Source organism: Haplochromis burtoni, unplaced genomic scaffold (assembly GCF_018398535.1).
Source record: "Haplochromis burtoni strain Fernald_Lab_line unplaced genomic scaffold, NCSU_Asbu1 Contig_24, whole genome shotgun sequence".
Taxonomy (NCBI): domain Eukaryota; kingdom Metazoa; phylum Chordata; class Actinopteri; order Cichliformes; family Cichlidae; genus Haplochromis; species Haplochromis burtoni.
The window spans coordinates 2,810,605-2,835,258 of record NW_024582385.1 but is presented as its reverse complement, the minus strand read 5'-3'; the positions used below and the strand labels follow the sequence as shown (position 1 = coordinate 2,835,258).

Genomic DNA, 24,654 nt, shown 5'->3' with positions numbered 1-24,654 from the left:
TGTGTGTGTGTGTGTGTGTGTGTGTGTGTGCCTGTTTGGTCACCAAAAGTACTACTACGCACCAAAGAGTGAATGCAGAGCGTGATGAATGAGGGACTTTTTGGGTGGCGATGGGGCATTTAGACCCCACTGTGTCAAGTGGGCCTCCTGCTCTCGGAGGTCCTGACAGACGCTGTGTACAGTGGCTCTGAGGGACTCGCTCCTCGCCCCTCGCTCCTCGCCCCTCGCTCCTCGCTCTGCTCTGACAGTCTGTGTGCTGATTAAGGGCTTGGATTTTTCCACTGGATGATGACTATGAGCATGAACATGTTCTGACTGCTTCACAATGAGCTCTTGACTATGGCAGAAACCTCGTCCCTGGTTTATCACATGTTTTGCTTCCCGTGTGTCTGCGTGATCATAGAGAGCTGCTGCTGGTACGAGGAGGCCTTTCATGTGCGAGCTGACGGTGCCAGGGGTTGATTGACCTGCAACCCTGTGTGGAGGAAATGCTGAGTTTCTGGAGGAGGTTGGAGAGACAGGTTTTATCTGTGCAGTGGACATCCTGTAAAAATGAACCACACAGTAAATACGGGCTTCTTGAAATTAAGGCCACGATGAAGCTGAAAGATCCTTGAGTTGGGAGTGGGTGCTGGCGGGGGCCGTGATGGGTGTCCTTGTAGCGATACGGGGGCCTGCAGCTGGAAACCGACACACCTGCTGGTGGGAGTGGCATTTATATTACACGCACACACTCGTAGGTGCACTCGCACACATGCTGAAAGGAGGAGGTCAGGTTGCATCAGCTCTCTTCCTCACTGTTATTGTTGTTTTGTACATTTACTGTGTGTCTGCTGTGAGCCTGGACGTCTGCAGTCAAAGTGTTTTTTCACTGTGTTTTTAGTTTTTATACAAACTAATTGTGTGTGTGTGTAATTTGTAGCGTGAATTGTGAAAGACATGTGGCTGCTAGCAGTCACTGTTCATTGAACTGCAGACTGAAGGCAGCAGATCATTGGTTCCTGACCGGTTTCAGTCTGACTCGCTTCTTCTCTAAAGGAAGTTTCACTCATTACAACTTGTCAACCGTCGGCTTCCTTCCTCGCCGAGCCCTTTCTATCCTCACCTCTGATTCTCGATGCTGCTCTCGCTCTCAGTCACACGTCACCTTATGAATGGGTGACAGCGTTTCCAATTGAACCCTTTCTGCACCAGCGCTCTGCCACGTTAACTGTGGAGGTGCTTTCAAATAACTGTGCACCTTTCCACGCACCAAATCTGCAGTTGCCCCCACCTGCTGTGCTCTTGCACGGTGTGCACACACTCACACAAACTCAACCATTTATCCTCTGGATGCCCTTTTTCTCAAAACAAAACAAAGTCACACTACTCCATGCGTCGCGTTCAGTATCTGGTGGTCGGCAGACAGACCTGAGCTCCTACATAACACTATTTACTTATTTACTTTTTTTATTTGGACATTTTATATATTATTTGCACTGGGTTGGAGATGCTCTGTATCTCATTGTACAACTGTATAGTGACAATAATAGTATTCTATTCTATTCTATTCTATTCTATTCTATTCTATTCTATTCTGTTCTCCAAAATTTCCTCCCCCTGCTAATATTGAATCTTTCAAAGCTGACCTGTTGCTCTGAAAGCTGATTTCTTACATTTCTTTTCTGTTCATGTAAACAGTGAAATTCTGACTTGACATGATCAGACTTCAAATGTTGATTGACAGCCACGTCCCCAAAATACTTTCAGTGAAACGCACTCTGGACGTGGGGTTCGCCGTCGTTCGCGTTGTGATTTTGGATTCTTAATATGCGTCTTTGTTTTGGTTTGACTCCGGTGCCAGCCTTAGTGGGTGAATGACCGTTGGACTTTGGCTCTAGTGATTTCATCCTCACATCACATAATACAATACAAGTCATTTCCTGCTCTAGGTGAGCTCGCTGGCACGCGCACACAGACGACGCAGAATCAGTGGCTGCAGTCTCTCTGGGTGCAGCACCTCAAGCCTTTTTGTACAAGTCACTTATTTTATTTTTACACCTGGTAAACTGATTTTATTGCCACGTATCAGAGTGTTTTTGTTTGACCTCTTCTTTTGGATTTATACTGAAGTTGATAAAGGTTCAATTCCAGTATTTAGCTTTCTGACAGAGTGGAACATTTTTCAGTGCCGGCGAATCCGAGCATGGCTGTTATTAAAATAACAATGAGCCGGGTGAATTCCCTGAAACATTTACTGCAGTGCGAAAAAGCCTCTAGTTTCACAATAGTCAAAATGTGCATTTTTGGTGATAAGAACAAAAGTGTGTGTGTGTGTGCGCGTGTGCGTGTGTGTGCGCGTGTGCGTGTGCGTGTACGCACCTCTTTTTGTTTGTAAAATGTGTTTGAAGACGAGAGTTTTGGCGTGCTCTCTGCTGACCGTCATAATCGAGTTTTGAATGAGCTTCTTTTTAAAGATGTTTTAGTTTTCGGTCGTCTGCGATCAGTTTAAAACGGGGAAGTCGTTTTTCTGTGAATGACAAATGGAAAGTGTTGAAATTCATTGACTGAAATTCAGTTTCATAAGAGGATCACGAGGCTCTAAAACTGTCAACAGGAATTTTTATTACCTCTCAACCAAAAAATGACCAACTTCAGTTTTTCCTTCATTTATCTACCGGCTAGAAATAAAATGTGCCTTTATTTATTTATTTATTTATTTATTTATTTATTTATCTGTCTATTTATTTATTTATTTATTTATTTATTTATTTATTTATCTGTCTATTTATTTATTTATTTATTTATTTATTTATTTATTTATTTATTTGTCTATTTATTTATTTGTCTATTTATTTATTTATTTATTTATTTGTCTATTTATTTATTTATTTATTTATCTATTTATCTATTTATCTATTTATCTATATATTTATTTGTCTATTTATTTATTTATTTATTTGTAAGATAAGATAAGATAAGACTTTATTGATCCCACAACGGGGAAATTTTTGCGTCACCTCAGCTCAGGTACAGATATATGAAGGAAATACAAAAATACAATTAAGTACAAATTAAGTATAGTTGTCTATTTATTTATTTATTTATTTATTTATTCATTCATTTATTTGTCTGTTTATTTATCTATTTATTTATTTGTCTATTTATTTATTTATTTATTTATTTGTCTATTTATTTATTTATTTGTCTATTTATTTATTTATTTTTAAGAATGTGCACAAAATATAAATGATTAAAATGCCATTACACGTTTGCTTTTCTGCTGTTCCTTTTGAGTATTTACGTTTGTTGGAAAAATAATTTTTCATTTCAACTATTCAGTGAATTTGTTTCTTTTTCAGCCGTTTCTCTAACTGCTGTTTGGGGAAAAGGTCAGACAGGTCAAACCTGGTCTATTACTCCTTCATTATTGTTGAAACAGTTTTCTGGCAGATAGTTTTCACTCTTATCCTGCTGAGCCGAGCATTCAAGGCTACATCCACAGGTTTCTGTCAGTAGCAGCAGGGTAATGATGAAGATAGTTTTGCTTTGAAGTGCAACAGAGTCAGAATAAAACCCTCCTCAGATGCCTTCAGGGCTGATAAAAGAAGCAGATAACCAGGTCAGACAGGCTGAGGGTCTGATCAGACTTGCTAGGTTTCTTTCATCCTGTGACTAATGTTCAGATGTCTGCTCTGCACGATGAGCCGTGTGGACAGTCGTTTAGGTCAGGAGGAAATTCTGCAGACTCACGTTAAGTACATAGTGCTCCCGTTCTTAATTAAAAGGCTCATTTTTCACATCCTTGCACATTTTTTGCAGATTTTCTGATGTCAAAATTTTCCTAATTCAAGAGTTTTTTGTTTGTTTGTTTTAAACTTGCTAGAAGTGACTTTCTGACAGAGTGGGAAACACCCTGATTCTAGGCTTCGCGTAACACCTGGACTCTGTGTCTCTTCCTCCTTTTCTCCGTTCTCTTATCTCAGCAGCAGCTCAAAATCACCCAGCACATGTGGCAGTGGAACAGGGAGCTTTCCTGTGTTTGAATCCAAGTTTTCCATCCTCTCGTTGATCTTTTGTAAGTGTTCGGTGAACAGCGATCCAGTTGTGTTTATGCTTGTCACTGGTCCCTGTGGTGGAACTGGATGAACTTTCTCTAAACGCCAGATGAGAAATTAGTTTCATATTATCTCATCTTCTGACTTCACACCCTGTTCTTCACAAAGTCAGCAGTAGGTTGTTTTGTATGGAGCTCGACAATTCCTTCATAGCCATGGATGAAGGGAAGGGTAGTCTTTGTCAGACTCTGAGAGAAAACCATTGACATGCAGAGAGGAGTCGAGACCTGAATAGGTTGTGCTGTAGAAACCGGTGTGCTGAGGCCACGGGGAACCCCAGCACGTCTTCATAAGAATGCACCTATTTCCATGCGAGTCCATCTCTAAGACATGAGTCGATTACCAGCACAATGGGCCTCCACATGGCTGTTTCTGCTGCATAAGGCATTAGGAGATCCCAGCATGCAGCCCTGCTCGGGAGGAGGAGGCACAGGTCAGAGCAGGCCGGTGGGTGATAGTGGGAACCACTCGTTGAATCATAGAGGAGCATTTCAAGTTAGGCTTTGCATTTACATGCAGTGTTGTGCTACGATTGTAATGTATTAGGTACTCTTGGTGGAATAACAATGAGTCGGTAAACTCAGCTGGATTATGTCTCAGATTATTTTCAGCATTTACTTTTTGTTTTGTGACAAAAAAAATCCTTCTAAGCAAACACGACCAACGCCGCGTATTTGAGAATGGCAAAGTGATGGAAGTGAGACTCAGTCGCTAGTGAGGAACCGTTTAGATTCAGTTTCCTCTTGAGTGCAGGGTCAGCGCAGCTTCCCGTGGACGTTGACTATAAAACAACCAAGCTGTGGCTGCTGGAGAAGTTACTGAGAACCATGCAAATCAAACTATTCTGGGTGTTCACAGAAGTGCAGTTATTTATGCACACATACTCAACTTCTGGTGTTTAAGGTCTGTTACTGCTTGTTTCCACTGAATTTCACTTGCGTTGAACACTTGCGCCTCGTTCATATAGAAACTAGGTTTGTGTGGTTTCGTACTGAATGACGGGGTGTCTGGCGTAAAGGTAGCTATGTTGCACTCGCAGGCAGGAAGGGATTGAATGATCTGGCACCGCATTAGTCTGATTGAAGCAGAAGGTATCCAATTGTGGCAGTGAGATTTCTTGCAATTTTAGAAAGAAGAGCGCATTGAACTGCATGTTTTGCTGTGATGTTTTGGACCTTGAACGTGTAGAAAATGGTGAACTGTCATCTCACCTCACTGCACCTATAAATAGCCCTTATTGAGCATATGAGCAAAGTCTTCCTGTTAACCCAAAGTGCAGGAAGGGAGTATTTTCAATACTATGAGTCACTGGCTCTGTTGGTCACCTGAGAACTGTACTGACAAAGATGGCATCGATCAGTCTTTCCACTGCCAGGCCTATTCACCCAAACGCATTCATGATGCGATCAGCCGGGGCGAGACTGAGCGGTGGTGTGGTGGCAACTGTCCTTTTATACGCCATCATTAAATTTAATGTGTGGCTCAGCAGAGTGTACTTTTTTTTATTTATTTTTTTAATCTTCACTTCTGATTACCCAGATTTGCACCTGACAGGGAAACAGCGGCAGGAGCAGAGAAGTCCAAAGGTCTTAGTGCAGCCATGTAAAATAATAATCTGTCGCTCAAGACTGTAGGTCCTGCAGGCCGGTTTTTGCCATTAATGGCACACTGAGGTACTCCAAAGATCTGATCTGAATGGAAATATAGCATTGCTGTGTGTGTGTGTGTGTGTGTGTGTGTGTGTGTGTGTGTGTGTGTGTGTGTGTGTGTGTGTGTGTGTGTGTGGGGAGAGGTCATATGTGCTGCAGGTCTGGTGTCATATTATGAGCCTCTGAGGCATCATGTGTGTGTGTGGCAGGACTTCCTGCTCCGTTCGGCTGATTCTTTTGATGCCGAGTCGTTCACCGCACATGCTCCACACTCACCAAGTCATCCCTACTATTACTAATGTATTCATCAGGGTGGCAAATGGCCCGCATGTTGTTTTAGGAAACAGTATGCCATTGATTCACTTTTAGAGCGGCTCATTTATCAGGGGAACACAACGTGACCTCCAGCTCTTAATCAGCATCGTCTACTGGGAAGTGTATTGTTTTGTAAATCCCGTAAACATTTTAATGTGTGCTGTAATTTCACCAGTTGTCATGAGGATGTGTCTGTGAAAGGAGTCATGCCAGACAGGACCTGAGTCAGAGGCCAGCTGAGCAGACGTCCAGGACCCTCGTACTCCCAGCCGCTCATCCGTCACACCTCAGTCAAAACAGACGCATCATCTCACATCAGCCTAAGTAATGGGAGGACAGACTGCAGAGGGTTGTTTCTGATAGTTCTATCTGAACGATCACCGCTGTGAAAAATAGCTTTATTGTCCAGGTTTGGGTGTTTTTAAGACCTCAGACTGAAAACCAGGGAAACGACTCATTTTAAATGTGACAACACAAATAAATATGTACAATCAAATTTCAAGTATACCAAAAATGCACTTGTACAGTGTCATTTTTGCAAATCTGAGGACTAAATTACAGTCACATTCAACGTTAATGTAGTGTGCGTGTATTTGTTCAAGAATAGAAAAGCGTGGCAAACGTTCATAAGAGCTTCACTTTCCATTTCACTTTCCGTCTCTGACCACAACCTCGAGGGCGCATCGTCAGAAAATAATGATCGGGATGCTTTCACGGTGCTTTTTCCTGTTTTTCTGGTGATGTCGTTTGTCTTGTACAAACATCATTGGCTCCTTAACTAACACGTCTAGAGTGGTTCATAGAGGGGATCGGACATTTGCGGTTGTGGCTCCGAAAATGTGGAGCGATCTACCTCTCCACGTTTTTCCCTTTCTATACCGTACGAGAGTTACCAACTTTTTATTTGAATTTTCTTACCTGTTTGATGTTGCTAATGTTATTGTTTAGTTCTCTGTTGTTATTAAATGTGCTTTATAAATAAATGAAATGAAACATTGTTACAAAAACACTCCATCTTCTCAAACTTTTGGGATTTCCTTACCTGGATGACAACAATACATCTCATTTGCTAAAACTTTCACTCTCGCAACGTATAGTTTTGAAGCGGAAGCTATATAGCATCCTGTGGCTTTTAGCAGGTAGCTACTAACCTGTGTGGTTACAAACTACTAGCATTTCACATATATGACACACCACAGAGGCACTGTATAGTTCCCCAGTGTACTGTACACACATATACCTTGCTACTCAGCGACTGATGTGCTGCTTTGACTGATGATTGTCTCATAAATATGTGACCTTGGAGAGTTTCTGTTCTTCACGTAAACCTAGCGCGGTGTGACAGATTCATTTCCCCACTCTGGTATTTTTGAGGGTTTTCTTAAACAGAGTTTCCCATTTGTAACTCACTTGTAAGAGCTAGGTGTCGTCTCATAGGAAATAATGTCATTATAGATCCCGCTACACAACCGTCCCCACAAACCTGACATCACAGGTCTGTATATTTTTATATATTTTATTTATTGTTTACTCTATTTAATTTGTAAAATATGTGTACACACACACACACACACACACACACGTAGAAAAATATTTAGTATACACATCCAGAAATGCATATACTATTATATATTGTACATATATTTATTAGTTTCAGATGTAGCCATTCTTGTTACATTATTGTATTGCACAACTCTGTTGCTTGTGAAGCTCGCACACAAGAATTTCACTCACATGTGCTGTACCAATGTACCTGCACATGTGATGTGACAATAAAAGTGATTTGATTTGATTTAGATGGAGACACCTACATCTCTCATCTTCTCATGCATCTGCTGCTGTAGCCTGAACAGTTTGACTTGTCTGGATGCGTCTCAGTCAAGTCTGACTCACTGAATAACCCCGCGGTCCAGGCCTGGTTACCCGGTGCCCCAGCAACTCCATACATCCCCAACACCAAGAGAGTTTGTGTAGGCACGCTGACCTGAACCTGGGGTGGGTGGGTGGTCACAGGGACTACAGCAGTGTTTCATGTGGGAGGAATAATAGAAAGCTATAACTGGTCCCCCTAATTTCCTGGCAGCTCTGCGGAGAGGAGAACACGAGTCTATGCTTCTGTATATGTAGGTGTATGTATGTGTGCTGGCTGCCACAGATGGCTGCAGAGCAGGGATGTGATAAACACCCTGGGCAGGGGGATCTCCGTCCAGGAGTGGGCTCCATGCTTTAGTGGTGAAGTCATTGGGAAAAAGCCCGGTCGAACTGGAGGAGGAATAGACACGCACCCACAGGCACACACAGATTACCTTACAACATTTGCACGTGAATCAAAATTTTCCCGACTATTAAATGAATCGCACTCCTCCCCTAATTCCGTTATTCCAACACTTAATAAAGTTCAGTTGGAACAGTAGCAATTTATTGAGGCGTGTAAGCCACGAAAGCCGATTTAACGAGAAATTTGCAGTGTCAGTGTTTCGAAGAGAGACGAAGAGGTCAGAGTGCCTCAGGTTAGCGCACCACCTATCCACACTGTGCTTCTCGCAGCGTCGGCGCTGTTATGTTAGGTGTGAACTGTGGCCCTGTGCAGCATTGGGTAACACCAGCGATTGCCTAAGCCAGTTGTTGTGATGGTGTTGTAACCCGTTGGACCTGGCCAGGGTTTGGCTGTCATGTGAGCCCTTGTTCTCTATCTTCCTCTTCCTGGACGCCGGGCACGTGTGTGCCTGCTTGTCATTGTGTGTGTGCTTGGAATTAAATTAGCGTTAAGAACACAAATTGTACATTTTAAGAGGATCTGTGTTCAACTGCCTTTGGAGGTGGCGGCCTATGGAAGGGGCATACATGTCAAAGGTCACCTGTGACTCACTGCCAGTGGAATGTGGGTGTGGGGAGGGGGGGTTGTTTCTCTTTGTCTGTTTTTGTCTCTTTTCCCTTTGCAGCATTAGAACATATTGCTCTTTGAACAGAAGGAGTAAATGATAGTTTATTAAAGACAATTTAAAAGAGGCTGAGATTGGGCTGCTAAAATGAACCCAGCAGAATGAATCGGCTGCAGGAAGCTTGAGAGATGTGGGGGTTTCCTTGTTTTCTCAGAGCCTCTTTCCCCCCCATCCTTTCTTTCCTGATTATTGATCAGGCTGCACCTTGTTCACAGTTAAAGAACAGACACGTCGCAGGTTGTTACAGGTTTAGTGCAACTGAAAGTGATGACAAGTTGAGCACACGTGAGGTTTTTTGTTAAATTTGCATATTTGATGCGATGAATAATTTCACAATGTTCATGTAATCCAGCAAACAAGTTTTGTGCGTCACCCACATTCCTTCGTTTTTCCAGGTGTGAGGATTAAATAAAGATTTTCTTGATGCACTTCAGAGACAGAAAACGTTATTCTGTTTTCTTTTACTCTCCATTATTTTTCTAACATTTAGCATTAATATAATTTTTTCCTGCTTCAGCAGAATTATAAAAATGTTCTTTTTAAGTCATTGAATTTTTAAATAATTGAAACAGATGAAGAAGTGTGTGTGGACGGTGATGGCAGTGGCTTTTCCCCCAGAATGAAATTGGTACCTCGACTGGTGTTTGATGTTCTAACCTAAAACTGAGTTTGTAAAGGGCAGCAATGGTGGATTTTACCAAACACTCTGATTGTCAGTGTTTTGCCTTTTGTCCATGTGTTTATTTTACACAGATGCACAGTGTGACCGCACTCACAAGTATTTGGAAAAATGGAAAAAGTGATTTGGTTTAGTGGTTTTGTGAGAGGATGGCGGTGCCCTGGTTTCTCCTGTATCTCTGGACGAGCTCTTCACGGTCAAAAATACTGATCAGCTTGTGCACAGCTTGATTAAAAGCATTCTTGAAATAAAGGCAGCAAAGTAATAGTTTTGTTTAAACTCGTATCATATAAGAGAGCTCCAAACATTTAAGTCTTGAACTCTGATCGCATGCAGGACATTTCCAAATGTGGATTTTCTTTCAGCTGATGAATAAAATATTGTACAGTGGAGCTTTCATGCATTCCTCCTGCTGCGCCTCTTATTGTCAAAAGTTCACAACACAGATGATAATAAATGAATTTAATTCTTTTACATATTTAGTATTTACTGCTGTATTATAATAATTTATGAAAGGATGTATTTACTCAGTTGACTAAATGGAAACTGTTTGATGCTGATTATTAATAAGCTGATGATTTAGATATAAGAATACTCTGCCTTCATTTGTGCTGGTGTATGAACAGCAGCTACTGTGTGAATATATCCACATAACACACAAAACAAACTTTAAATTTAAAGCCCAAATTACTGAAAGCCTTTATTTTTTATTTTTTTGAAGGGAAACAATTTAATTCGAATTATTGTTGCTGGTGTTCATGCATGGAGCCTTCTATGATTGAAAAAGCACCTACATTTTAGGACTTAATAATGCACAATTTTTCTTTAGAAGAATAAAGTAACAAAAGTGCCGTCTTCTGTTTCATTTTTGTTTTGTTCGTTTTATAAATGTGTCACTGCTGTTTGATGTCTCTGAACGTGAACACACAGATGATTTTCATGTGAAATACACAAAACTTCTGCTCCAGTTTTTATCATTACATGATGACAAGCTGATGGACAAATCTGTCATTTTATAGTTCATATGTTAAAGCTGATTATTTGAATAAAATACAACAACTTGAGGTATTTTATAGTTTAATGAGCTGAATTATTGCTGACATGCAGTTTTACTAATATTTTTACTAAATAAAGGTGACCAGAAAATGTAGACATGGCCAACAGTTTTAATGAGCATTTTCTACTCGATATAATAAATTGACAGGAGCTTTTAATGTAAAACTGAGACTCATAAAAAAGTGTATTAGGTAGTTTGTTTGTTTTTAAATTACATTATTTGCTCATTGTTCGAGGCCTCAGTGCTTCTGAGTTTTCTTTTACTCTTCACTGCTCGCAGAATTTCAGCAAAGCTGCTGCTAAAGTTTGTTCAGGCTCATTCTTTGCCACATTTAATCTTTTTGCTGTTTTTCGCCACTTTAACTCATTTAAACATCTCTAAATGCAACTTTCACAACTTTGGCTAACATGTATATAATTCATGCACAGGTGACACAAATCTTTCATTTATTTTAGGTATCAGAAGGTCATTAATCTTCTACACTTGTTGCACACACTCACAGGTAAATTACAAACACACTTACAGTAGGAATTCTTAAATCCAACAATTTCTCAGCACCTTGTGTCGGAAAGTGAAAATATATTCCCCAAAAAACACAAAGTCACTTGATATTTAATGGGAAGACGAAGAGAGCGTCCTCACTCTGGCATTAAATTCTTGTTTTAGACTGAAGCTTTGAGCTTCTTTGTTGGTGGATTTGCCCTGGCTCATGACTCAGTGTTGCTCATCGTGTAGGAGATGATTCGCCCGCCATTTCTGAAAACTGTTTCTTTCCTTCTTTGTTCTTGCGTGTTTACTTTTATTTGCTTTTAACTCCTGTGTTTTCTAGTTGTTGTGCTCAGATTCAGCGTCTCATCCAGGTTTTAGATTTTTTTGTTAAGTGTGTGTGTGTGTGTGTGTGTGTGTGTGGTGGGTGTGTGTGTGTGTGTGTGTGAGAGAGAGAGTGAGAGAGTGAGAATGTAAGAGGAATTTTGTGACATGGGGGATGGGAATAGCAGAGGCTTTGTTTCCCTCCAAAAAGATTTTTGATAGTGTGTGTCCTTTGCATTTTCTATTGTGTAATTTAAAGCGTGATCCATCTGTTAGACTTCCTGTCTGCTTTGTAACCATTCACGTGTAGGATATCCATTACCCGTTATAAAGTTAATCATTACTAAAAGGCTTCCTCGTTGTTAACTCAATCATTTAACACAATCTTTTCTCTTTTTTTTCTCACCCTCAGATAGCAGATAGGTGTGTGTAGATTGTGTGCGTTTGTACGTGCGTGGAGGTAGGGAGGGACGGAAATGACAAGCCTCCTTCAGAGAAAGTTATCAGCTATAAACTCAACCGTATGTGACATGACTGCCCACGCAAACCTGTCTGAAAATCTTTGATGGGTCTCTGAGCTTTGAAGATGCCTTCCCAGTACGAACAAAAGACAGAAGTGGAGCAGAGGGAATGCTTTGAAACGAAAGCTCAGAGGATGTAGCTGACGGTGTGTAGCTACAAAACAGAAGTAAAGGTCTTTAGTATGTATTTGTTCAGTGATTAATCACTAACTCCAGCCAAGGGATGGGCCACTGATTTGCTATTCTAGGGCATTCTCTGCAGCCTCTCACGTCTTTTTTTTTCTGTGTGTGTGTGTGTGTGTGTGTGTGTGTGTGTGTGTGTGTGTGTGTTTGTGTGTGTGACAAAGAGAGAGGGAAGGGGGTTCAGTAGTATCTTGTAGTTGGTGGCTAAACCTTGTAAAGGGTTTTCCTAATATGGGCCGTCTTACTGGAGTTCCCTCCCCCTGTGGGCCATCCCCCAGGTCTCAGCCAGTGATGACACAGCGTGGGTACGACTCACTTCCTCATTAATTGGCTGAAACCAGTTCTTACAGGAACCGCCTGTGATAAATGTGAGAGTTCTGAGAAGTCATTCATTTCTCCTCGCTGCAGCGGCAGAGGAGGCACTGCAGGGGAGTTGAACGAGTTCACCGATGTGTGTGTGTGAGCGAGAGGAGGGGAAGTGTGTGTGTGAGGAGAGAGACAGCGGAGTGGGAGAATGTGGGTGACTACTGCTGCTGCCGACTGCGAGCCGGCCAACTTTACTTCAGCTGTTTTAATCTGTTTTTTTCCTTTTGTTTTGATTTTTACAATTTTCAGTTTGTTTCCGAGTGCTGCTGTTTTTGGGGGTTTTATTTTTATTTTTACAGCTGTGGTAGTCTGTTTTTCTCTGTGTGGGGGGGGATGAGCAATGAAGGGATCGCACTCGCTGCTCTCCGTCTTTCTCTCTTCTCGGAGAGAGGAAGCAGGCGAGGCCGACACTGTACAGGAGACAGGACAGCGTGCCTCCCTTTGTTGCTGCCCTTGGGCTGGTGAGTAACAATGATGTGATGTGATTTGTGCCCCGCAACCCCACCCCCTCCCTGTTCTTTCCCCAATGCATCCCCCCTCCACCCTCTACCTCTGTCTTTCTCTCTCTACACCCCCCTCCCCCCACTCTTTTTCCTCCTCCTCCACCAACACCACCAACCCCCACACCCCTGTTGGTGGAAACAGATCTGTTCCACTGCTGGGTGCGGCACTGCAGAAGCCCTTCAGGGAGTACTTGGAGGCCCAGAAGGCCAAGCTGCACCATCTCACTGGAGAGGGGATCCCAGCTGTAAGTACAAGGGGCCTCAGTGCCCAGCTTCTATTCATTCATGTTTGCAGCCTAACAAAAAGTGGAACGCACCCCACTTTCTCCAACCTTTTTTGTTCCCTTTCCCTCCACTTTGTTATCCCGTTCTTATGCCTAACCCATTTTCTATAATGGGCGCACCTGTTTTACTTGACTTTTTATTTATTTAAAAAATCATTATTTCATAATCCAAAGTTGTGTGTGCATTGTAATCTGTAGAAATGACACGGGCCTGTTTAGGGCTAGAATGACAAAGTAGCTTAGGGCGGACTGGGCGGGCTTGAGTTCAGGGAGGAGAAAGAGGGGGGAGAGGGGCCAGTTTGGGGTCTGGCTTCACTTGCTGTATTGAAGTGTACTACTGTAGCACTGCTGACTCATGCTCGATCTTACCAATTGGGAGAGTGCGTCCGAGCGTGGTCCCTCCCCTATGTGTCACACACAAACACTTGCACTCAGTGCCCCGCCTGAACCCGGCACTGACTGTGGAGCGGGGCGCCCACCCCCTCCGCTAGTGACAATCCATCAAAACCCCCATCTGGGGGAAAAAAGAGCCAGTTGTAGCTTATTTGTCTTTGAAAACTTTGTTCCTCCGGCTCTTTATTTCCCACTTTTCTCCCGTTCTGTGTGATTCAAGTGATTGAGTGAAAATATTTTTCCTTTGAATTCTAGGAAGGAGAAGAAAAGGATCGACGTTGAGTTGCACAAGGACAGATTAAGGCATTTCTAGAACAATGTTCCTTTTTTCTTGTAACTTGAGCCTTCAGCAGTTACAGGGTAGAAACGAGGCAATTTAGCTTGGTGGAGGCAGGCTGCAGGCTGGGGTCAGCGGGGGCGTTAAGAGGGAGGACGGTGGGGGCTGCCGCGTGTTTTATTACCCCTGATCTCTATCTGTCCTGCACATGGAGCTGGATCCCCACCTAGCCTACAGCATCAGGAGCAGAAGGGAGAGCAGTGTGTGGGGCAAAGAGGGGCTTGTTCTGGAGCTTACTGACAGAGCTCCTCTCTCTTCTGTTCTCTCTGTGGTTCCTGGCAGGAGGAGAGCTGGCTGTCGTGGCTCTTTGAGAAGGTTGTGGTCATCATGGTATGCTTCTTTGTCTGCTCCATTGTCAACTCCATGGCTCAGAGCTACGCCAAGCGCAAACGGCAGGAGAAGTATTCGGAGAGCAAGGCGGAGTGAAGGCCGGCTCGAGATCAAATCGGTCCATCACCTCCAGGCTGCTACCACTCCTTTCCTCCTATCTGCTCTTCCTCCTGGCTGATCCCCCGCTGTGTATTTAGGGAAATATGAGCCCCATCTGGTTTCTCTCTTGTGGTATTAGCGACTTGGACTTCTATTTGCTTGTTGTTAAAAGCTTTGCATTTGGTAGGTGTTTGCTGGGCTGCATGTGAGCGCGTGGAAACTGCATCAATGTTGGTGCTTTTAGGAGCTCCACGTGATAATTCTCCCCAGTAGGCCTTAAGCTGCACTGTTTATTCCACTGGTGTTTATTCCACTGGATTTGTCTAATCTGAATAAGCTAGCATCGTTGCAATGGTATCTTATAAAACCAGCACAGAGTTTGTTTTATTTGGTTAAGAAACAATGACTTATTGTTTATCTCTGCCAGCCTCGTAGGAATCCTGTATTTATGCTGGACTGTAGCTCGGTGTCAGGCAATGGTAACTCTTCTTATTTCTAAATATTGTTGAGCTCCAAGTTAATTGTAGTAGAGATGTTAATAGATGGTTCCAGTTGTAAATGGTGCTTTAGACAACTACTTCTTTTGTGTGTACAGTAAAGCGCTCTGTAGTACTTTTGGAGAGAAATGATAAATCAGCCATGAATCACCCGCTGGTCCCTTTGTCTGCCCTTATTGTTCTGCTTCCAGGAAGAGAGCGCATGACTCAGCCTGGGGCTACTTTACCAGATGCAGCCGTATATTGAATCAGATCTACAACTGTGCGCGTGCCTGTGTGTGAGACTGAGAGCAAGACGGAGATAGTAGGTCGTGTTGGCATGGCTGCCACATTTGTTGCTCTCCTTTTTTGTTTTTTTCTTTTATGGATTAAAGCAGACTGCGCTCCACTCGCAGCCGGGGAGTCGGAGCGATAGCCGCCGATCCCTCACACTTAGAGACGATCTCTGTTATGATGTCAGATGTTCTTCTTTGTCTTCTTTTTTAAAGCCCTCTTCTCCCGCACGAGGACGCCAGGCTCGTGTTTGATATTACGCGAGCAGCTCTTAAAGCAAAAGCGCTTCCATCACATTTTTCTCTTTCTTTTTTTGCTCCCTGGATAACGACAGTTGGCTCTCGGTGTCCGCGGTATCTTCCTTTTTTCAGTAATTGCCAGTGAAATGTGCTATTTCTTCTCTGTACCGCTGTTGTGCTACGCTGGACTGAGTGCAGCGGGTGCTAGAGCAGGCACAAGCAGCGGGGAAAAAAACCCCTCAAGTGCACAGTGAAAAGCGTCTGTGCCGTTACCTCAGCTGAACCCTCGAATGAACTCGTTGCACTGCCCGAGTCACGGAGCCAGGAGACGAATCACTCGAGTAGATTCGAAACAGAGGGGCACTGTTGAGCGAGCTGAAGCCTGCGCTCTGCACCGGCTCCAGTCAGAACATTCACATCGCCTCCTTTCTCCTGTCGTGGTAAGTAGGATTAGGGCTCTTTCTCTTTTCCTTTTTTTTCTCCCCCCCCCCTTTCATTGTTGTCGTTCTGTACATGCATACGTCTCAGGCATGTCCGTCACACTCTCGGCCTGTCAGATAGCTTATCAGACTGGTGTTGGCTGTTAAGATTGCAAGGCGACAACAGTCTGTAGGCTGTCTGACATTTCGGGCTCTTTCATCTGACCAGCATCCTGTTTTGTCCTCCTTCTGTTATTGTCATTGTTTCAGTTAGCATCAGTTCCCATTTAGAGGTGTGTGCCACGATGTCACTTCCCTTTATCCCAACCGCTTGTGAAACGTCGGCGATACGGGTCTGTTATTTATTTCCTCCGTGCTGACGTCTGTGAGGGTTTTTCTGTCGGTCTGTGTGAGGAACTGTGAATTCACACGTAATGATGTCAGCAATGTACTTCTATGTGCACGTCTGTGTGAGTGTGAGAGTTGGCTCTTTCCTCTTGAATTTCCAGAGAATCCAGACAGCGTACACCTTATTGCAACACATCATATTGTGACACTCGGTGCTAGGTATGGTACATGCAGTGCTTACCCAGCTTTCCTTCCCTTTCACACTTCCCTGTTCTGTTTTACTGAGAACTTTCTTCTGTTGCTCAATATGTACTTTTTCTTTTGTACCGAGCTGCATTTTATTGGAACAGCTCTTTGAGGGGGTGTTTTTTTTGTTTTGTTTTTTCCAACAGCCACACATCGGTAATTACACAAAGCTGAAAATCATTGCTTGACCAGTGAATGCTTGTGCTGCACAGACACATTTTATTTTAGGTTCGTCTTTTTAGAGAATAGAGCAAAAGCTGCAAACGTACTCCCGGTGAAGCAAAATCACGCTGGAATGGCTCGCTGGCTTAAAAAGTGCTTTTCTTGGCACATTCAGGACGTCCTGTTCCATAAGGGAGCCCCCTTTTGGCAAATACAGTGTGCGTGTGCGTGTGCATGTTTGTCTAGAAATTCTGCTTATATTTCTACGTGTAAGTGCCTGTATTTCTTGTTGAATATGTCTGTACCTGTGCTATTTTTAAAGGTGTTCACACTGTTTTTTTATTCTACTTTTTCTAAATAAAGTCTATTAAAAGGAGGATTTGTATTCGGTTCATTATTCGATAAGTCTCGACTGCCCAGGTTGGCGTTTACCTTCAGGCCTCCGAAGAATCTCACGTGTCAGCCAAGAAACTGGGACTGGGAGGATACGGAGTTCATCACAACTCCGATTTCCACGTCTGATGTTTCAGATCCAAACTGTTATCACATTACTGATTTGCCCTCTACACTGACATCATCTCCATTTCAGATTCCAAGCTAAGCTTTTGCTGAGTTTGGGCTCTCGTCACAAATGAAGTCTACTTAATCTGAACAGCCTCTCCATGAAGTAGTAAAATAATACTGCATCAGTTTTAAATTATTATTAACACTCATAACCCTATACTGCATACTAAATACATTATACCCTGTGCTTTGGAACAGACAGCTGCAGGATTTTAAAGCGATAAATAATATTTATGAAATGTCACATGACTTCTGTGTGGTCATGAAAAAATAAGAACCCAGTGTTGGTGGGTGTGTTTGAACACAGCGTGATCTTGTGTCCTGAGGTCAGGCGTGTGACCTGTGCCGAGTCCTGTCCCGTTCCCAGAGCAGCCACACCCAGAGCACCATGAAGATGACTATTTCCACCCACCCCACCCTTCCCCTGGGCTCTGTCTGAAAACCTAACATGCAAATCGTGCCTGTCTAAACAGGTTGGGGGACTGATAGTTAAGCAGTGACACTGCTTTTGTCCTCTCGCTGGTCTCCCCATATGCTGTATAAACTATATTACAGCTAAATCTGGTGGCGCTGCTTCTTTCCAGCACCCTCCTGCCTGCCTATGGCTCGCCACCCCCTCGCTGTCTCTAGCTCTCCAGTTTGTGCCCCTCCTTTCAGCACGCTGAACACCCAGGGATGCTGAAATATCACTGACTTCATCAAACACCCGCAAGCCCACTCTGCATTTGGTTATCCACTTAGTTCCTTTCACATTCTGTCTCATTACATTATGCTGACAATGTGGATTTCTTTTCATTCTTTCTTTCTTTTTCTAATTCAGACTCACATTAAGGTCCTTCGTTTTTGTCAGCAGCGGTCACGGGATCGTGTCAGACCACAGTGGAGTGAGCAGGCGGACCAAATGGTACAAAGATGCCTTGCAAAGAAAAGTCACCCCGTTAAAACATGGAAAAGCCGAACGAGCTCCAAACCCTATCGTCAGATCGCAAGAGAAGGATTTAGTGACATAATGCCCTGTTTAGGACGACAGCTGTGCTACAATATGCCGTTTATAGACAGAATGTGATGTCAAACTTAAACCTGGAGAAGATGTGCCCTTCCTGCCAGGAAGTAGGAGACATCCTGTGTTCGATAGTTAACTGTTTTAATTTAATACTTTTAATAATTAAGATGATTTTTCTTTTTGGACATAAATTATTATTCAGTGCAGAGTGTTTTACATCTCACAGATAAGCATGTTGATGATGTTTGGCAATATTAGATTACAAAAATATAAATGTTACTATGCGGAGCGTAAATAATAAGCAGGTTGGATATATGAAGTTTTAAACTAAATAAATATTAGCATACATATTAATACAGCTAAATTTAAACAAAATGCAACAGGACTCATGTATGTATACAGGACTCATTTGCAGACCTTGTGCCTGCTTACACACACACATAAATGCAAATGTAGAAACAAAAGACACACAGCAACCACCCAAACTTTTTCATTTTCCAACTTGTTGCATTCAGAAGCCTCGGTGGTCTGACTGCACCAGCATATTCATTTAGAGGACTGACCAGTTCAACACTGTCTCCTTAACCCTGCCGTACACGTTTCTAAAGGCCTTTGTTGTGCTTTGGTATGCCAGGATCAAACGGGCTTATCAGCAGCTTCAGACTCCTCATAATTCACTCAGAGGAGAGATATGGGCCTCGACTGGTCGAGGCGGAGCGTCTAGCTGAAGTATCAACACTTGCTTGGCTGGCCCCTGGTGTTAATGATTTACAATTACCTAAATAAAATGGCTCAAACAATTACCACGTGATGATGTATTGTTTCTCAGATGGAACCAACCACATCTCCGTGCCCCGAGCTGAACCTAAATCATGTGTGGGTATTTTAACAGAGCATAATTTGGCAGAAGCGTCTGCTTTTCCTGCCCACACAGTGCCAACGGAGCAGACAGCCTAATGGCTGACGCCAGGTGGCCACCGTGACGAAACACACATCCTCTGCTCTTCCGCCTGCCTTTTCCTCAAGCCTTTCAAACCTCAGGACGGACTTCAAGTCAGTGCAACGTTTTAAAAGGATCTGAACTTTTATATTGATCGGTGAATTTCATTGCGCGCTCTCTACTTATATGCAAGTAAAAAGTAAAGAATAAACTTTGTTTTTATTACTCTGTTAAAGGATCTTCAGAGCAATTTGACACTGATCGGTCTTTTGTGTACCACTGTGCCAAGGCTGCTCTCGCAAATGTGCCTACTGTGGTAAGAGGGCAGAGAGGACTCGTAGTAAACCTGCATGAATGGCTCGTCACGTTTTTCACAGTTTGTCCTACCTTCATGTCCCAGGAATTCTGCCAAGGAAACTGCGTCATTCAGGTGTGGCATACGTACAAAGCGGACGTGAGCGCCGTGTTAAGATTAGGAAACACAATATGGCAGAGCATGCCTGAGAGTAGAATGGGCGTAAAATCGCCGAAATGTACCACACAGCCCAGCACACACTGTTCGAAACTGCACACCCCCTTTGATGCGAGTATCACTGAGTCAACCTTTGGAATGCCGGAAATCTGACGGCACGGACTCTCCTCCGCACGGGGTTTGATCCGAGGGCTGCTTAAGCTCAGCTTTACGCGTACGTGCAGGTGTCTGTCATGACATGATGCCATCTAAGGAATATTACAGGAATGCCTCACAGTGCCTTCCGAGCATACCATTCATGCTGTCCTTTTTCATTTCAAATTAGGCAACGCTGGAAAAGAACCAGAAAAACCGCCAGTAGCTGATTTTGAAGAAAGTGCTGTAGGGTGAGGCGACACGTTCACTTACTGGGACGGTAACGGAGACAGGTAACGATCCTGGATGGGTTTATCAGAACCACCTTTACTGGTGGCGCTACAGAGGAGGTCAACAGTCCTGGATGTTAGCAGGATTACCTCCTCACTATGGCACTGCTGTCAGGGCCTGTGTGCAGGCTGCTGTGTGCATTACAGGCAGAAAGCCCGCCTGCTGTGAAAGACTGTTCTGTCAGAGGCTTTTGTTCAAATCTAAAGATTGGTTTAACATGTTACACACTAGCTACTGTTGGCAATTTAAAAAGGAGCTTCTGTTGATGTGTCAGGAGCCAAAAACATGTGACACCACAGCCCCGGTGCCTAGATTTTGACATTAGAATCACGATATTACTCTCTAAAACCTAAACTCTCATCTTTTGTGCCATTCTGCTCAGAGCTAATTTTAGTCTTGCCCTCATTCTCTGTATGTGGCCTCTTTACGCATGCGATGTGGTTATATGAATCGTGCCCGTGCTGCAATCAACCACACACAGCAAACTAAACCGGACACACACATGCCAGACTCCACCACTCCAATGTGCTGTGTGCCCACATTCATGTAGATCTCTCAGCGATATTCCACTAAAATAGCTTTCCGTGGCCTGTCTGCCAGTCTCACCTCCAGATGCTTTCCTCTTGGGTTCCTTCGTAGTTTCAACACTGAGCCCCGCACTATTTATCACTATAACTCCCCTTTATCTCTGAACAAGGACCATGGAGCTTAACTTTAGGCGGTCTAGTTAATAAATTTGACAGGAAGTTCTCAATTATTTGCTTATGCCAGTGTTTGACTGTAGTCTATCTTGTAATACAATCAGTATCTTGGGGGAAATTACATTTCTTCAAGGAAATTAAACATTTATCGTCTGACTACTTTTTGCATGTTCCACCAAATATTTGGTCTGTGGGAGCCCATTGTTAGGAAAAACACTTCTGATTACAAAATCCCAAATTTTTGGTTGGATTTTATTTTTTTGGGAGGGTAGAAATAATCTTGCATAAAGCCTCCACATTTGCAATAAAAACCTATTTGTTTATAATAAAAATGCTAATATTTCAAATTAGCCATCTCTAAATTGCTTTTTTGTTTGTTTTCATCCTGATGAATCACAAAGTCAGAATAACATTTAAATATTGTTTATCTTGATTTTAATTTCAAAGAAGGAACAAAAAAGCCCCATTTTGATTGCAGTTATCAGCAGGTACTATACAGTTATAGGGGAATGCCTGCCATTATAATAAGAAGTCTTTAAAGGGCAACTGTTAGTTAAATTAGTATTGCACTGGTGTTTTTGGCTTCTATGACTCTGACTTTCATCAGCGACGGCGCTAACCTGACGCAAACACTGTGCTTGAACCCACACTAGTGACTGGTGGCCCTTTGCTTTGCTGCAGGTGCGCAGATGCATAGATAGCTGACTTTTCAACGTTCACTTTGCAGTCTGTACTTTCTTTTGGAAAATAAACTTCCCCACCCTCTTTTGTGCGTCAGTGTGTCGGTTTTGCTGTCACCTTTTCACACAGCTTAGTCACAATATGAAAAATTGGCGTCATGACAGGGCTACTGCCTGGTTATAGGGGAACACCTGCCATTTAAACGAGAATCAGAAAAACTACACAGTTTTCTCGTGTTGCAGCCGTTTATTGTTCACGTAAAACACATTCAGACTGGAGTAGAGCCCCCGCCCCCCTCGAGTTTCTCAGTAAACCACAGGTGTATGCATTCAGCAAAAAAAGAAAAATGAAGACGCTGACAGCTTTAACCTTCAGTTTTTAAATTAATGGCCTTCCATATTGACAAAGTCCAAACACGAGAGCACAACCCAGTCAGTTGATATGCTAAGTGATTTTGAACAAACACAATCCCGACCTCAAGTCACCACGCAGACCCACAACAGAGCGCCGTGACTTTCTACCAGTGTCTCTTCTGTTCTTTTGTAAACATAAACAAAGCTAAACAATAGAGAGAACACACACACAGAAATCCTATTTTGTTACCCGGTGCAGCTGGTTTTGATCACTGGGTAAAGCAAAACAAACTATCAGATGGATTTGAGGCAGCGCTCAGAGTAACGCTACCCTGCGAGGGGCATTTCCTCAACCCCGCAAACCGCTCCGGCAAATAAAAGAAGGCTGACCTTGTGGCTCCTAAAGTGAAAGACATGCTGGGAATTTCGTCTGTAATCATTGTCACTTTTCCTGTACTATGCAGGAGGTCACGCATAGTTGAAGCGTTCAAAGACGCACTGTCTTGCAAGAGGGAGCACATTTATGCTAACTGCTTTCACTTTGTCTGAGCAAAAGTGACCGACTGATATAAAGTGTATATTTTTAGCCCTTTATCAGAGAAATAGGTTGAAAATCCACTTTTACCATCCACTGTTTAATTTGCGATATGTGATCCTAATAGTTTTGCTGTCACAGCAGATGCATGTGGGTGGATTAACTTTCAGTCTTCCCTTTCTTATTGTGCAGAAAGCTGTAAGTGCACCGTTTGACACTGGAGCGACTTTTTCCTGTCTTCACCTCATATTTAACACTGGGAAAGTAATTATGAGCCAATACAGGATACAGAACATACATTAAAGAGGCAGATGTTTTCCTCTACCCTGTAGTGCTAATTATTCTATTAGACTGTTGTGGTGTGGGTTTCCCAGTTGTACAGCTACTGGTTGTAGAACTTCTCTTGACTAAACTAAAAGCAAATGGCGCTTTCCTTACGCTGTTCAAATCACCCAAAACTTAGCAGCAGTGTCTCTTTCTGCTAATAAAAATGAACTTTTCCTGAGCCCTTTTAGGCAGGAACTGTTTTTTTTTTTAAACCAAACTACACCTGTCAACCACATTACCACAAAGGAGGAAGTGTGCATCTACCTGTGACGGTGTGACAGAGTGCAAACTCTGGTATTGTTCCTCTCAGCTGGCTGAAGGCACCTGTTGGTTGGCCAGTGTAAAAAGGAGAAAGAAAATAGTTCCCACATAATACTTCTCACAAAGTTTGGGTTTTTCTTTACCTATTCATGTGGTTCTGTCATATCCCAGAAAAGGAAGACGTCTCTACAGCTGATATCTCCCAAACCAGGTTGTTCACACCAAAGTATTTTTCATAGATAGCCAGGGTGAAAACACAACAGATGAACTGTCTCTTTAAGAGTGAATCTGTGCGGTCCTCAGTAAATCTGATCATTATGGATTTATTGAGCTTTAGTTTTGATACCTGGCTGACACTGAAACAGGTGAAGATAAACACGCCATATATTTATGCATTTTACTGTATATTTACTGTGACAGATCAGACAGGGCTGAATAAACCGCTACGTACTGTTAGCCTTTGCTTCCAAAAATGTTGTCAACATTAAATTTCTTTTTTTTAACCGCTTCCCCGACACACACACACACACACACACACACACACACACACACACACACACACACAAAATCCTTTCAAGGACAACATGATGATGACTCACGATGAAGACATGGAACAGTGTGACACTTCTCACCAAAAGGACAAAAGCAGAAGTGTAGTAGGCTTCTAAATACAATGTGAGGAAATGGCAACAAGTTCTCATTCCGCTTCTTTCTACAGGTACCGCAGACATCACAGGGTAGCATGCAAGCTTCTCTCAATATAGCGTCGACAGCATGGCCATAAACGGCCTCAGGCACAGATGCTCGTGTGCTACCTCTGTGTGAGCTAAAACACCACAGGGTTTCCTGTCTGTGTACTCACAACAGGAAGGTACACTTACCTGTACTGCTTTGATATCTCTGTATCAGTGTAGACAAATTCTAGAGGACATCCTGAAGCTCTAAGCCAAAGGCGGCACAACATGTTTCCTCATCAGTACGATACCAAGAAATTCAAATATATATTAGCATTTGGTGCATTTTGTAATGGTTTTGGATTGGATGAAAGCGCGGCAATACAGCATGAATAAACAGGCATTTTTCATCATGAATGAATGAGGAGAGAAGAAAAAAGGATTGCCTTTTTCTTGCTGCCACCTACTGGTAAGAAAAAAAGGGGGGATTGTATACAAACCCTGATGTGAAATACCTGAAGAAGTCGCAAAGAGCAGAAAATGAGCGTCTTATACTTGGGAGCCTTTACAACAGCAGATATTTTGACTCAGACGAGCAATCATGACTCATGTAAAAAACAAGTGTATCAGTCCGACAGAATGATACTGAATCGTCTGGATGGAAGTCATCATCATCATCATCATCATCATTATTATTATTATTCACACCCCTGCCCAAAAACCTGTGCAGGCTAAACACGCGGTGCTGAGCAAGTTTATTAAACCACAGCCCAATGGATGCTTCATGCCCCAGCTGTCCTCAATTAGGAATAATTAATAAAATGACTTTTTAAAAATATTTCTGTATTGGTTAATCCAGGAGTTTGTGCAAACTCATTAATCTAAATGATATTTTATCTGTTAGCTGTGAACGTTCAAATTTACTGTTATACACAAAAGCTGGTTTTAAATTGGAAAGCATTATATGT

General features: G+C 42.8%; 1 protein-coding gene across 12 annotated transcripts in view; it reads left to right on the top strand.

Annotated features, from left to right (window-relative positions):
- Positions 1–17,125, top strand: part of LOC102295875 (vacuole membrane protein 1) — a 51,234-nt gene extending 34,109 nt beyond the window's left edge. For 6 of the 12 annotated variants that reach the window (XM_042218844.1, XM_042218846.1, XM_042218847.1 and 3 more), the window contains one exon: positions 13,265–13,926. In XM_042218844.1, the coding sequence (XP_042074778.1) occupies positions 13,265–13,517 (253 nt within the window). In that variant the 3' untranslated portion in view covers positions 13,518–13,926. Of the gene's footprint in view, positions 2,734–5,810; positions 6,751–13,264; positions 13,927–14,418 lie in introns of those variants that run through there. The other 6 variants (XM_014335021.2, XM_042218850.1, XM_005926809.3 and 3 more) reach the window with 5 other exon arrangements.
- The last annotated feature ends 7,529 nt before the right edge of the window (positions 17,126–24,654 follow it).